Source organism: Pecten maximus, unplaced genomic scaffold (genome assembly GCF_902652985.1).
Source record: "Pecten maximus unplaced genomic scaffold, xPecMax1.1, whole genome shotgun sequence".
NCBI classification, from domain to species: Eukaryota; Metazoa; Mollusca; class Bivalvia; order Pectinida; family Pectinidae; genus Pecten; species Pecten maximus.
In genome coordinates, this window is record NW_022980858.1 from 17,803 (window position 1) to 32,707 (window position 14,905).

Here is a 14,905-nt window from a genome sequence, read left to right on the forward strand (position 1 = left end):
CTGGGCTTGTGTTCACGACGATCACGCACACTAAGAAAAACATGTCATCTTAATGATTGCTATTACCAGTTTAATTATTATCGGTAATTGCATACTATTATGACACCTGTCGAAATTGATATTTTCATTTTTCGGACAGGTATTGTTTTAATCTGATTTGATATTTCTAAAGGGAGAATTACATGTAACACACAGATGATAACACGCCACACAAAACACACTTACTCCACACGTGTGAATGAGAGAGGGGGAAAAAAACAACAACAACAAAAAAACAAAAAAAACACCGCATCTACATCTATGAAAGGTTCACATTTGAACATACAAGTTTCTGTATGAAGTTAACATAATATGCGACAACCTGGCAAGGCGATATACGTAAATATACGCGGTGCCAGACATAGTATGTTGTCTAGTTAGGATTTGTTTTTAATTTGGATTCAATGATGTTATTTTAATTTACATTTAAATCGCCTCACGTGACATGTAGAATAAATGTTCTCTAACGCATCTTTATGTCTGTACTATTGTTGTATACCCAGTTTCATGTGTCTTTGGTTGTAGCTACAAATTACTTGTTTTTACACAAATGTGCTAATGAAAATACTTTTAGTTGTATATTGTACGATCTTTAGATCTGCAGTCGAATATGAATGAATGTTAGCTAGGATATTGTATTCACTAAGTGGCTTTATCTGTAACCACAGTGTGTATAATTTCTGTTGTTATGTTGTAATATGTGAGTAATTATAATATTTATTGACATGTAAATGTAATCCGTGTGTTTTTAAGTAGCTAATTGTATATAATTGAACACATAGATTAATAAGCAACAAGATATTTGCGTGTTTTCGAGGCATATCATATGAACACTTTTTGAGAAAAGTGGGTGGCCCTGAAAAGGGCCGTTTTTGTTTGTGCAGAATGACACTGGAACCGTCTACTTGGCGGGTTTCTGGGTCTTCTTGGGGAGAAGAACAGCCTGGATGTTGGGCAGAACACCACCCTGTGCGATGGTGACACCGGACAGCAGTTTGTTCAACTCCTCGTCGTTCCTGATGGCCAACTGGAGATGACGGGGGATGATCCTGGTCTTCTTGTTATCTCTGGCGGCGTTTCCTGCCAATTCCAAAACTTCAGCAGCTAAGTACTCGAGGACAGCAGCCAAGTACACTGGTGCTCCGGCTCCAACTCGCTCGGCATAGTTTCCCTTGCGGAGCAGACGGTGGATACGTCCGACTGGGAACTGAAGTCCGGCACGGGATGATCGGCTCTTTGCCTTTCCCTTTACTTTTCCTCCCTTACCACGTCCAGACATCTTGATATGTTCGGCTAGTTACTGTAAACAGATATAGCAGAAATGAGTAAAATTGATTGATTGATTGATTGATGGGGCTTAACGTCCTTGTTCCGGTTATAACCGAGCCTAGGACACTAAGGGGAAAGGGGTGGGTCGGGGCACTAAATAGGGAGCAATTTCGCATTTCGTCATCGCCAAATGATCTAATATGAGAGGGACAGACGATTATCTCTATGTCTAAAAAAAAAAAAAAAAAAAAAAAAAAAATTTGTCCTGTCACTGAATTGCCTTAATGCCCTACATTATCCTAATCTAGACCTATATGAACCTATACTCTGTGGCGGCTAGCAATTAGCCTACTCTTGTTCGAATACCAGCAGAGGATCTTTAACGTGCACGGCGTGACTCACCGTACACCGGACCCCGGATTAACGTCCCTTCCGAAGGACAAGAAGTGTAGAAGATAGCGTGAGATAGAGTATAGATTGGTTTGAAATATTTGGTATAGTTTGTTAGTGGGATATAGTTTTGTTATTGATAGTAGGAATTCTAGACACCATTTTGTATTGCTAACCATGGTGTTTTCGAATGGGTAAGGGGTAGGGTATAGATCAGACTAGTTTGTTATGTAGAGTGTAGTTATAGGGTGATTATAAAGAGGTAGTGCTGGGCTTGGGTAAGCATAGGAAATTTGGATTACGTGATAATGCGAGTTATTATACAAAGACTGTTTTTCGGGAGACTGTTGATTACTGTGTATAATCATCTACAAGCCTACCCTACTGGAGCAGTGCTATGTACATAAAGCACAGTTGATAGCGATTAGTAATAGTAAGAGGAAAGGATAGGAGGGGAGGAAGGGGGTTTAGAAAGGGGAGTTGCCAGATGGTATTGGCATGGGAGGTCCCCACATCTATATTCGGGGTGTGTGTTGGTGTATTTAGGTACATGTTTTAGAAGGTAGATACCACGTTCCTCGTCACAGGGGGTCTACAACCCGGACCACTCCGGGTCATACACACCTGCAGAGTAGGTGGATATCTGATGTCAAATTGTGTATGAATGGTATAGATGTTCATATGTTGCGATGCGTTTTTTGTGTGGTTTGGGGAATATATAATGCTTTTGTACGGATCATTCACTACTAAGTGCACCTGACGAGGTGAGAAGCTGTACAATACACATTATTTCCTATCGTGGTGAAAGTGTGTTGTATTTTTGTTTGGTGTGAGTGTTTATAATGCTTTTGTACAGATCATTCACTTAAGTGCACCTGACGAGGTGAGAAGCTGTACAGTACACATTATTTCCTATCGTGGTGTATGCGTGTTGTATTTTTGTTTGGTGAGAGTGATTATAATGCTTTTGTACAGATCATTCACTTAAGTGCACCTGACGAGGTGAGAAGCTGTACAATACACATTATGTCCTATCGTGGTGTATGCGTGTTGTATTTTTGTTTGGTGTGATGTTTATAATGCTTTTGTACAGATCATTCACTTAAGTGCACCTGACGAGGTGTGAAGCTGTACAATACACATTATGTCCTATCGTGGTGTATGCCTGCTGTATTTTTTGTTTGGTGTGAGTGTTTATAATGCTTTTGTACAGATCATTCACTTAAGTGCACCTGACGAGGTGTGAAGCTGTACAATACACATTATGTCCTATCGTGGTGTATGCGTGTTGTATTTTTGTTTGGTGTGAGTGTTTATAATGCTTTTGTACAGATCATTCACTTAAGTGCACCTGACGAGGTGTGAAGCTGTACAATACACATTATGTCCTATCGTGGTGTATGCGTGTTGTATTTTTGTTTGGTGAGAGTGTTTATAATGCTTTTGTACAGATCATTCACTTAAGTGCACCTGACGAGGTGAGAAGCTGTACAATACACATTATTTCCTATCGTGGTGTATGCGTTTTGTATCTTTGTTTGGTGAGTGTTTATAATGCTTTTGTACGGATCATTCACTTAAGTGCACCTGACGAGGTGAGAAGCTGTACAATACACATTATTTCCTATCGTGGTGTATGCGGGATATATTTTTGTTTGGTGTGTAAGTAAACATACGTATCCCTACAGTTAATGTGGTGTTGAGTATAAAAAATAGATACCACTTTCCTCGTAGCAGGGAGGATAAAACCTAGGACCACCCCGGGGCAGACACAACTGCAGAGTAGGGGGAGATCTATTATCAGGGTTGGTAGTCAAGTGAGGAATATATACATGTGTGGTGTCACATGTTCGTGGGTGTTTGTTGTTTGACCCTTTAGAAATATATGTGTTGTGGTATCAACCGTCACATACCTCGAACAGGGAGGATATATACCTCGGACCACCCCGGGGCGGACACAACTGTTGAGTATTTGACGTCTGACATACGGGGGTTGGGGCACAGAGGAGGAGACCCCAGACCTCCTGGAGTCTCCGTATGTCCCAATTAGTGGAGGGATCAGTAGTAATCCCCCCTGGAACATTCTCCCTGGGTATCCTGAGGATTCTAATGTTTAAAAAAAAAAAAAAAAAAAAAAAAAAAAAAGGTCATTGTGTTGTTGTTAAAGAGAGTGAGAGAGAGAGAAAAAAAAAAATTAACCGTGTGAGTTGGTTTTGCAGGGATAACGTATGTTAAGTGTGTAAAAAATCGATGTTAAGTATCGCTATCTTAGATCTTGTCTAGATAATCAATAGCAGTGAGATAAGCAGTGAGGAGATCGAAAATGTGTCTCATGTGTTGTTTAGGAGGATTTAGTATAGACTTAGTATCAAATTTGATTTTATCTAAATTTTCTATTTCATCTTTAAAGTCTGACCTATGGTTATCATGGGCGCTGCATTCGAATAGGATATGTTCTATTGTTTCTGGTTCGCCACAGTTTATACAATAGGGACTGACTTCTTTCTTAATTCTATTGATGTTATGACCAAGTTTGGTGTATCCTAATCTAAGTCTAGTTATTACAGTATCCTCTGTTTTATTATAACTATATAACTGAGTTTTGATTTTGACATTATCCTCGATGTTTCTGAGCCAGTTATTAGTTAATTTCGACCAACTATCCTGCCATATCGATTGGGTTTTATTATTGATTATACTAACGACCTCTGTGACACTCAAGTCTATGTTTAGATGGATGACATTTGACCCTAGGGCTTCTTTAGCTAACTGATCTGCTACCTCATTACCTGGTATATCTACGTGCGATGGGATCCATTCAAATTGAAGATCTATGCCTAGTTGATCAATCTCTGATATCATGTAGTGGATTGCATTAAGTAGTTTAGGCCTACTGCTGTTACCAGTTATTAGAGATTGTAAGGAGCTAAGGGAATCCGAAAGAATTACTACTTTATCAAATTTAGTGTGATTTTTCTTTACACCTATCAAAGCAATTTGAATGGCCATAAGCTCTGCTGTATAAACCGATGCTCTATCGCTTAACCGTAATGACTTTTTAACTTTATAGGTGTTGTTAAATATTCCTAAACCTACACGGTTACTGTCTGGATTTTTTGAGCCGTCAGTATAGAATTTAGTAAAGTTATTGTATTTTCGATCTATCAGTTCTAATGCTAGGTTTTTAGCGCCTATCGGGTCGTTTTGTTTATCTATCATCTTTAGGAGGTCTAGCGATACATTAGGGTCTGTTTTTAACCACGGGACTTGGAAATCTTGTTTGCGGGATATTTTAACGCTGTCTAAACCATACTTTTGTTTTAGTCTAATTATTTCTGATGGATATGGAGCCCTGTTGTTATTGACGGGATGTTCACTATCTTTTATTTCTTTATTTAGGAGAAAATTATCACTATGACTTTGTGTCCTAGCCCAGTATTTTAATGTAAGATTTTCTCGCCTGAGAGTTAAGGGGGGTTCACCTGCCTCTGCTAATAAACTGTTGGTATTGGTGTTTTTTATTGCCCTTAGCGCTACTCTTAAGGCTGAATGTTGAATTACATCTAGATGTTTTAGTACTGTGTCGCTAGCTGTATTATATACCTGGCACCCATAATCTAGCCTAGATCTAACTAACGCTTTATATAGCATTAATTGTGTAGTTTTATTGGCGCCAAATTTACATCCTGAAATATATCTCATAGTGTTTATTGCCTTTTGGCATGTCTCCTTAACATATTTAATATGTTTACTCCAAGTTAGTTTATGATCTATTATCATGCCTAAATACCTAACTTGTTTTTCAAATTTTAGTTTAGTTTGTCCTAGGTATAGTTCAGGAAGTTTCTTACTTTTAGAGAAATACATTGCTATTGTTTTCTGTTTAGATGGTTTAAACCCCCACTTATTAGCCCACTCATTAATTGCTGTCAGCGTTGTCTGGATATGTTTGGTTAAATATCTAATGTTTTTACCTGTATTCCAAATACATCCGTCGTCTGCAAATTGTGCTAACTTGGTGTTATTGTGGAGCGTTTGTGACAGAGTATTAATGTAGATATTAAAAAGAGTAGGGGATATTACGCTACCCTGTGCTACACCGTTTTCTAGTTCATATTGATCTGATAACGTGTCATGAATTCTAACCTGGATCTTACGGTTTTTCAGGAAACTGCTTACGAATTTAAATATGTTACCAGTTATACCATGATTTTTAAGTGATACTAAAAGACCATCATGCCAAATAAGATCATATGCTTTTTCTAGATCTAAAAAGACAGCTAGTGTACTTTGTTTTAGGTTCAAACCTTTTTTAATATCTGAGGTGAGTCTAAGAAGGGGGTCTAGCGTAGATCTACCTTTACGGAACCCGCTCTGTTCCTCGTTGATGATACCTGAGCTTTCAAGTGAATATACTAGCCTGTTATTTACCATAGTTTCCATTACTTTACAGAGGTGAGAAGTTAATGCTATGGGCCTATATGATGCAGGTTCCTGCGGATTTTTACCTGGTTTTAGTATAGGTATAACTACGGCCTTTTTCCACGCCTCAGGTATAGTTCCCTGTTGCCATATGTGGTTTAAGAGTTTAAGTATTATTTCTGTTATGTTGTTTGTACAGTGTTTGAGGATGGTGTATGAAATGTTGTCATCTCCTGGAGATGTGTTTTTCTTGTTCTGAAGTGCATTGTTGTATTCTGTGATTGTAAATGGACAGTTCAGCTCACCTGTATTGGGGCCGGGGTTACTTATAACGTCGTCTATGTTATCCTGATTGTTAGCTTTATTTAATTTAAACTCAGGAGTTAAGTTATCATTACTGCTAGCGCTCTGATATTGTTTAGCTAGAGTATCAGCCTTTTCCTTATCGGTAATGTTGTTTTTACCTAATATAGGGATTTCAGTTCTATTTATTCCCTGAATAGCTTTGACCTTTGACCATACATTTTTTAGATTTGTTTTATTATTTAATGATGAACAAAACTCTTCCCAATGATTTCGTTTGACGTTTTGAATAATGTTATTAAAATTTGTTTTACATCTGACATAATTTGCTTTTAGCGTTTCGTTATTTTTGTTTGCCCTCCATTTACTTTCACTATTCTTTTTTAGTTTCTTTGCTAACCTACACTCATCGTTCCACCATGGATTATTTTTCCTAGTTTTTGGCTTTCCTGACGTTCTAGGGATACATACTGATGCTAGGTCTAAAATAGCTCTTGTTAGATTATCATTGAAAATATCTATATTTTCATCATATATTTCATCAATTTGGATGTTTTCGGTTAAAAGATTAAATTGATTCCAATTCGCTTTATTAAAAACCCATCTAGGGGGATACTGAATAGTATTAACATGTGGTTTAAAATCAAATTGAGCCAAAACTGGATAGTGGTCTGATCCTAGAGTGCTATCAAGGGTATTCCAGTAGCTACATTTACTCGCTAAGTTTGGTGTTGCTAATGTGATATCTAGATGTGATTCGATACCTCGAGCTATGTCTACTCTAGTTGGTTTACCCTCGTTTAGTATGGTTAGACCAGTCTGAACTGCCCATTCATATATAGTGTCCCCCCGTTTGTTGTTTTTGTTGCTCCCCCAAAGTGTATGGTGTCCATTAAAATCTCCGGTAACTATAATGTTATTTGTGTCAGTGTTTTCTATAAGGTTAACCAGAGAGTTAAATGGGATTGGTTTTGTTGGTGAGAGGTATATGTTGAGTATGATTGTTTTGTGTGACTTGTTGTGTAGTTCTATACCAAGAGCCACAAGATCTTTATCTTTGATTTCATACTCTTTGTAGGCAATTCCGCTTTTTACATAAATGGCCAAACCTTGGTCCGAATCGTACCTAAAAGGAGTGTTGTAACCATTAATTTTTAAACTTTTGTGTTTTTGTTTCAGTTGAGTTTCCTGAATACAAAGAACATCCGGGGAATTGTCATTAAGGAAGGATTTTAATTCTGAAATTTTGGGCCTGAGACCTCCTGCATTCCAATGCATAACAGTGAGGCCGGACTGGTCATTTAGGACTTTATTGAATGTGAAGGGCGTCTAAGTTTGTTTTGGTGATCTATGTGGCTTCTAGTAGTTTCTGTACTGTAGTTTGCGTTTGCTGTGCCCTGTTCTTGTTGGCGTGTTTGTTTGTTTGGCCCTTGATCTTGTGTTTGGTCGTGAGGGTGTTTGTTGTTTGTTTGTGGGGGTCTTGTCTGTTTGTAGTGTTTTGTACCGACCCATACCTACCGGTGTTCTTGGTGTTCTGGGTTTGGATATAGTTGAGCTGTCTAGCTCCTCGGAACTGTCAAGTAGGTGTATGAAATGTTCTGACGGTGTTTCTGTTTGTGTTTCTGTTTCTGTTGTTTGTGTTTGTGGTGTTGTTTGTGTGAATAGGATCGGTGTTGTTGGTGGTGAAGGCTGTGTTGTTGGTGTTGTTTGTGTTGATTTGGGTGTAGATTGTGTTGGTGTGTTGATGGGTGTACTGTCTGCGGTCACGTGTCCATTTTGTTTGTTGATGAGGTCACGAACCTTGTGGATTGCTTCCCTATCTGTTATGTGTGTGTCACGGGCTATAAGTAAAAATTTGCCTAAAAATTCTGCCGTGACATATACACCTGTGTGTTTGGGTTGTGTTTTGGTGGTTTCTGTGTGTTTGTTTCTGACAATGTCGGAGTATAGTAACGTATTTGTCGTATTAGTGTAGGAGGGTTTGATGTGTGTCTCAGGGCCTGTGCTTGTTTTGGTTTGTTTTTGTCGGTGTTGTTGTTGTGTTCGTGGAGCGTTAAATCTTGTAACAGGGTATGTAATTTGATTGAAAACTACTTCCCTTGGTAGTGTGGAAGAATTAAATTCTAGCAAGATTGATGTTGTGTTTTTGTTTGTTTTATTGTACATCCTACTTGCATTTTTTACATTATTAATTGACGTGAGGTTTGTTGTTGGTGTAGTTAAAGGGATGCGGTATATAACCCCTTTGGAGGTGGGGGACACGTTACGGAGGTTGGCTCGGGGCTTGGGAGGGGCATTGAAGGGCCGCTTAGATAGCCGCGCGGTACAGGGGGTACCGTCTACTTGGTTTACAAGTAGCGCCTTCTTGAGCGTCACTAAGGTGGCGCAGAGAATTAGGATAATGCCTGACGGCAACATCCGTATATCTCTGACGTCACTAGTGACGCCCGTGAACGCGGAGATATCTCCACGTACACGTCCTGCATTTAGTGGCTTCCTCTCTTTAGGGGAGAGGATAACCACCGCAGGGTTAGAGACGGATGGGGCTGGGGCCATTGAAAAATTTGAAATTATACTAAAGTAGACAGAAAAAGAGTTTACCTGATCAAAGGGAGGTTACTCTTACAGAAGGTAGAATTGATAGATGGCGGAGGGTAGATCGAGAGCGTGGACAGGTGTCCGGTACAGGTAAGCGTGGGGTCGGTCAGGCGTGAAGGTGAGATACCTGGCCAGATATAAACAATAGAATCTACCTGAGAGAAGGTATTTTTATTGTTAGGGGATTAAGTGGCAATTTATAAAGAGGTCTTAAAACATGAAGGAGATGGCAAGATAAGATTTTTAAAAGAAAATAGATAGGAATTATATTAAAATGGGTAATAAAAAGAAATTAAAAAAAAAAAAAGAAAAAAAAAAGAAAGGTAATGATGATGATAATAATAATGAGTAAAATTTGTTGCCGTGAAGCGTTTTATACCCACAGGTAGGATCGAAACTGTAGCGAGCGAAAAAGTCGGGGGTGTTTTCAGAGAGCTGCGAGGTTCGAGTGTTTGTGTGGCGCAAGGCTAAAGTTTCGATCCTACCTGTGAGGGCGATGGTATAAAAGGGAAAAATTGAAAAACGTCGCTCATTACTCGTATCGGCACTCGTCGTATTAGTATCATGGCACCCAAAGCATCAGGATCGAAAGGAGCTAAGAAGGCCGCCACCAAGGCAAAGGCCAACCGTGGGACTGACAAGAAAAGGAGGAGGAAGAGGAGGGAATCCTACAGCATCTACATCTACAAAGTGTTGAAACAGGTGCACCCCGACACCGGTGTGTCCAGCAAGGCCATGTCCATCATGAACAGCTTTGTCAACGACATCTTTGAGAGAATCGCCGCTGAGGCTTCCCGTCTCGCTCACTACAACAAGAGGTCCACCATCACCAGTCGGGAGATCCAGACCGCTGTCCGTCTCCTTCTGCCCGGTGAATTGGCCAAGCACGCTGTCAGTGAGGGAACCAAAGCTGTCACCAAGTACACCAGCTCCAAGTAAACTCCTGAAAAAGTTTACTACAAACACAAACGGCCCTTTTCAGGGCCACCCAAACTCCTCAAAAAGTCCCAATGAACACTCGAAAAAAACGCAATTACTTAGTTCTTAGTTTTGTGTTATGTTTTAATTCATCATAAGTTAGAAGGGTATGAATTAGTTAAGTATGTGTGTGTAAAATAAATGAATGTATGTGTGTGTGTTGTAATGTATATTGTGTGTATACATGTATGTATCAAAGCATAATTCATAAACATACGGAAATGAAACACGTCTTGATCATGATTGTAATTGAGTGGATGAAACTGTAGTTGGACAATATTTATTGATAAATGGAAATGTATTGCAAACGTGTGTGGAGTTTACTGGTGTTACTTGTCCGTGTGTATTGCGATGACCAATGTAATGTTATTGTTTATTGCGGTACGTATACGTGTACCTTTATGCGTATGTGTACGATATTATTCTTATCGATATTTATTCTCCGTGTAGTAGTATAAGATCAGCATTTATGTTTTTAATACTGGTGACATAGCGATGGAAATAAATAAAATGTAATTATACAATTGGTTGTTATTGAATTAGCCTGTGTTGCGAGTGCAATGTAATTGATGTAGTGTTTATTAATTACCCCATGTGAGTTGTTTGTGCTTATGAGAATGGAATAGCTACAGTTGTACATAAACAATAATTGTAATAAAGAAACAAACTAAGATTGCGTATTTTCGAGTGATATTGAAGCTTTTTGAGAAGTTTGGTGGCCCTAAAAAGGGCCGTTTGTGTTGTTTGTTGACAGGGTTCGTTCTGGGTTTAACCGCCAAATCCGTACAGAGTACGTCCTTGCCTCTTCAGAGCGTACACAACATCCATAGCTGTGACAGTCTTCCTCTTGGCGTGCTCGGTGTATGTGACAGCGTCCCTGATGACGTTCTCAAGGAAAACCTTAAGGACACCACGGGTCTCTTCGTAGATGAGTCCAGAGATACGTTTGACACCACCTCGTCGAGCCAGACGACGGATTGCGGGCTTGGTGATACCCTGGATGTTATCACGCAACACCTTCCTGTGCCTCTTGGCACCTCCCTTTCCGAGTCCCTTTCCTCCTTTACCTCTTCCAGACATGTTTACAGACTGCGAGCAGTGACTGAAATGACTCGGCACACACAGACCAGGTCTTTATAGCAAAGTCTAGGCCGTGTGAGAAGACCTGTGCGTTTTTGTAAGCGCGGTTTTCATTGGTCATAATTCCCGGCCAGGCATACACACTGTATAGTGGTGTTGTAGGCCAAGTGACACATGTGTACATAGCACCTGTGAATAGTAGAAAACTGAAATGTAATCCCACATACGACTAAAGCACTAAAACTTGACATGAACTGTTAAAGAAAACAATGATGTAATGTAATTAGGAATTATCTGGCATTGTCAATTGATGATATGTGTAATTAACAGAATTTGCAATTCATGTGTTATTGTATTTTGTGGAATCTACATTCATTTAACTATATTCACTGTTATCAAGATAGTTATTTTGTAACAAATTTGAATGTATTCCATCAGTTATTCAGTTTTATTAGATTATAATTGTCGCCGAGAACATGTATGAATTATATTAAGCATTTACTGAATGTAGGCGGCTGTATATGAGTTAATTCTTCTGTATGTACATGTATCATGTTGTATATAAGTTTTTTGTAGCTGTAAATGCATTGTATAAAGCTGTATATCAGTTTTAAACGGTGTAAGTGTATGTATGGAAATGTATATAAGTTTATCAAGCGCTAAATACATGTATGAAAGCGTATATTGCACTATTAAGCTGTAAAAACGTAAAATAAAGCAGTTTGAAGTAAGTAATGGTTTCTGCGCATGGAAATGAATTCCCGGAAAAATTGAAACTCCTGAAAAATGAAAAATGTACCCCTAAAAATTTCGGGCCTCGCTCCGCTCGGCCGGACAACCAATCCCACGTCCGACACAAACCATAATCCCGCCCCACCGCCCATACCGCAAACCGTAAGCCACTACACAATCCCATCCAACCCCTATTATTATTTTTTTTTTTTTTCATTATCATTTTTTTTTTTTCTTTTACTATCATTTATTTACATATATATATGCTTCATTATTCAATTATTACCACTTTTCCTCGCAATACCTATAACTCATATTCTTAAAACCAACATCAATAATAAACTCATGTACAAATACTCGCTTCCAAATCACTATAATATCTCACAAACGCATCATATCCATGTAAAGCATCGCAAGTTACCCTAGCAAATTAAGTCATATACTTGTAAATCGAGGAATTATGTCACTAAACTTTAATACCAGGTCGTACAGATGTTTTGTTACAAGTTGTGTTGTTGACTCTCGATCTGTTTATTAATTGACCAGTAATTTGTTAGTGTTATGCAAACATGCTAATTCCGTGTTTTAATTGTTGATCTATCCAATCACAATCGTAATAATATTACTAATTAAAAATTCCAATATTGTATTGAATTTAATTTCTTTAATAAAGTTGATGGTTATACTTCCATCTGATTGTAAGTATGTATGATAGCGTAAATTCGAGAGCAAGTGGAACTTTTTTGGAATTTTGGTGGCCCTGAAAAGGGCCGTTTTGGGAAGTAGTGTACAGATGTACTGCTTAAGCACGTTCTCCGCGGATACGGCGAGCCAGCTGGATATCCTTGGGCATGATGGTGACACGCTTGGCGTGGATGGCGCACAGGTTGGTGTCCTCGAAAAGTCCGACCAAGTAAGCTTCGCTAGCCTCCTGAAGAGCCATAACAGCAGAGCTCTGGAACCTCAGGTCGGTCTTGAAATCCTGGGCGATTTCACGGACGAGACGCTGGAATGGCAGTTTCCTGATGAGGAGCTCGGTGCTCTTCTGGTACCTACGGATTTCACGGAGAGCGACTGTTCCTGGCCTGTACCTGTGAGGTTTCTTTACTCCTCCGGTGGCTGGGGCGCTCTTACGGGCGGCCTTGGTAGCCAACTGTTTACGTGGGGCCTTGCCTCCAGTGGATTTACGGGCGGTCTGCTTTGTACGAGCCATTTCTGATGTTTACCAGTCGAAGTTCAACGGTAGAATGAAAACTGCACTCAGAGAGCTATTTTTGTGCTCCCCGCTCCGTTACAGATCATGGCCACGATTGGGCACAGGATATGTAAACACGTTTCTGATTGGACGCTATCCACAATCCTTCATTGGCCCTCAAGCATGTACAATCCGCCAACTTTCAATCCTACCTGGGCTTGTGTTCACGACGATCACGCACACTAAGAAAAACATGTCATCTTAATGATTGCTATTACCAGTTTAATTATTATCGGTAATTGCATACTATTATGACACCTGTCGAAATTGATATTTTCATTTTTCGGACAGGTATTGTTTTAATCTGATTTGATATTTCTAAAGGGAGAATTACATGTAACACACAGATGATAACACGCCACACAAAACACACTTACTCCACACGTGTGAATGAGAGAGGGGGAAAAAAACAACAACAACAAAAAAACAAAAAAAACACCGCATCTACATCTATGAAAGGTTCACATTTGAACATACAAGTTTCTGTATGAAGTTAACATAATATGCGACAACCTGGCAAGGCGATATACGTAAATATACGCGGTGCCAGACATAGTATGTTGTCTAGTTAGGATTTGTTTTTAATTTGGATTCAATGATGTTATTTTAATTTACATTTAAATCGCCTCACGTGACATGTAGAATAAATGTTCTCTAACGCATCTTTATGTCTGTACTATTGTTGTATACCCAGTTTCATGTGTCTTTGGTTGTAGCTACAAATTACTTGTTTTTACACAAATGTGCTAATGAAAATACTTTTAGTTGTATATTGTACGATCTTTAGATCTGCAGTCGAATATGAATGAATGTTAGCTAGGATATTGTATTCACTAAGTGGCTTTATCTGTAACCACAGTGTGTATACTTTCTGTTGTTATGTTGTAATATGTGAGTAATTATAATATTTATTGACATGTAAATGTAATCCGTGTGTTTTTAAGTAGCTAATTGTATATAATTGAACACATAGATTAATAAGCAACAAGATATTTGCGTGTTTTCGAGGCATATCATATGAACACTTTTTGAGAAAAGTGGGTGGCCCTGAAAAGGGCCGTTTTTGTTTGTGCAGAATGACACTGGAACCGTCTACTTGGCGGGTTTCTGGGTCTTCTTGGGGAGAAGAACAGCCTGGATGTTGGGCAGAACACCACCCTGTGCGATGGTGACACCGGACAGCAGTTTGTTCAACTCCTCGTCGTTCCTGATGGCCAACTGGAGATGACGGGGGATGATCCTGGTCTTCTTGTTATCTCTGGCGGCGTTTCCTGCCAATTCCAAAACTTCAGCAGCTAAGTACTCGAGGACAGCAGCCAAGTACACTGGTGCTCCGGCTCCAACTCGCTCGGCATAGTTTCCCTTGCGGAGCAGACGGTGGATACGTCCGACTGGGAACTGAAGTCCGGCACGGGATGATCGGCTCTTTGCCTTTCCCTTTACTTTTCCTCCCTTACCACGTCCAGACATCTTGATATGTTCGGCTAGTTACTGTAAACAGATATAGCAGAAATGAGTAAAATTTGTTGCCGTGAAGCGTTTTATACCCACAGGTAGGATCGAAACTGTAGCGAGCGAAAAAGTCGGGGGTGTTTTCAGAGAGCTGCGAGGTTCGAGTGTTTGTGTGGCGCAAGGCTAAAGTTTCGATCCTACCTGTGAGGGCGATGGTATAAAAGGGAAAAATTGAAAAACGTCGCTCATTACTCCAATTTAAGTCAGCCCAACATGAAGGTGGATCGATACAAATATATAGGTACGGGTGAGCGATATGAAGTATACAGGTGACGGTATATATTGGAAGTGTGTCCTGTTGGTAGGGGGGGGGGAAAAATTGGGCCC

At 39.5% G+C, this 14,905-nt stretch overlaps 6 protein-coding genes across 6 annotated transcripts; 1 reads left to right on the forward strand and 5 right to left on the reverse strand.

The window, feature by feature from the left end:
- Window positions 1-886: 886 nt before the first annotated feature.
- LOC117319754 (histone H2A) lies at window positions 887-2,311 on the reverse strand. The gene has a single exon (XM_033874505.1). The coding sequence runs from the start codon at window positions 1,316-1,318 to the stop codon at window positions 941-943; it is 378 nt and encodes a 125-aa protein (XP_033730396.1). The 5' UTR covers window positions 1,319-2,311; the 3' UTR covers window positions 887-940.
- Window positions 2,312-7,782: 5,471 nt separating this feature from the next.
- LOC117319751 (mucin-2-like) lies at window positions 7,783-8,979 on the reverse strand. Its single transcript, XM_033874503.1, has one exon. It carries the CDS (start codon window positions 8,977-8,979, stop codon window positions 7,783-7,785), a length of 1,197 nt encoding a protein of 398 aa, XP_033730394.1.
- A 518-nt stretch (window positions 8,980-9,497) lies between these two features.
- LOC117319758 (histone H2B) lies at window positions 9,498-10,635 on the forward strand. The gene has a single exon (XM_033874509.1). It carries the CDS (start codon window positions 9,586-9,588, stop codon window positions 9,958-9,960), a length of 375 nt encoding a protein of 124 aa, XP_033730400.1. The 5' UTR covers window positions 9,498-9,585; the 3' UTR covers window positions 9,961-10,635.
- An 11-nt stretch (window positions 10,636-10,646) lies between these two features.
- On the reverse strand, window positions 10,647-11,177 carry LOC117319764 (histone H4). Its single transcript, XM_033874514.1, has one exon. The coding sequence runs from the start codon at window positions 11,077-11,079 to the stop codon at window positions 10,768-10,770; it is 312 nt and encodes a 103-aa protein (XP_033730405.1). The 5' UTR covers window positions 11,080-11,177; the 3' UTR covers window positions 10,647-10,767.
- Window positions 11,178-12,026: 849 nt separating this feature from the next.
- On the reverse strand, window positions 12,027-13,717 carry LOC117319753 (histone H3). Its single transcript, XM_033874504.1, has one exon. The coding sequence runs from the start codon at window positions 13,022-13,024 to the stop codon at window positions 12,614-12,616; it is 411 nt and encodes a 136-aa protein (XP_033730395.1). The 5' UTR covers window positions 13,025-13,717; the 3' UTR covers window positions 12,027-12,613.
- A 387-nt stretch (window positions 13,718-14,104) lies between these two features.
- LOC117319767 (histone H2A) lies at window positions 14,105-14,623 on the reverse strand. Its single transcript, XM_033874517.1, has one exon. The coding sequence runs from the start codon at window positions 14,534-14,536 to the stop codon at window positions 14,159-14,161; it is 378 nt and encodes a 125-aa protein (XP_033730408.1). The 5' UTR covers window positions 14,537-14,623; the 3' UTR covers window positions 14,105-14,158.
- Window positions 14,624-14,905: the final 282 nt, after the last annotated feature.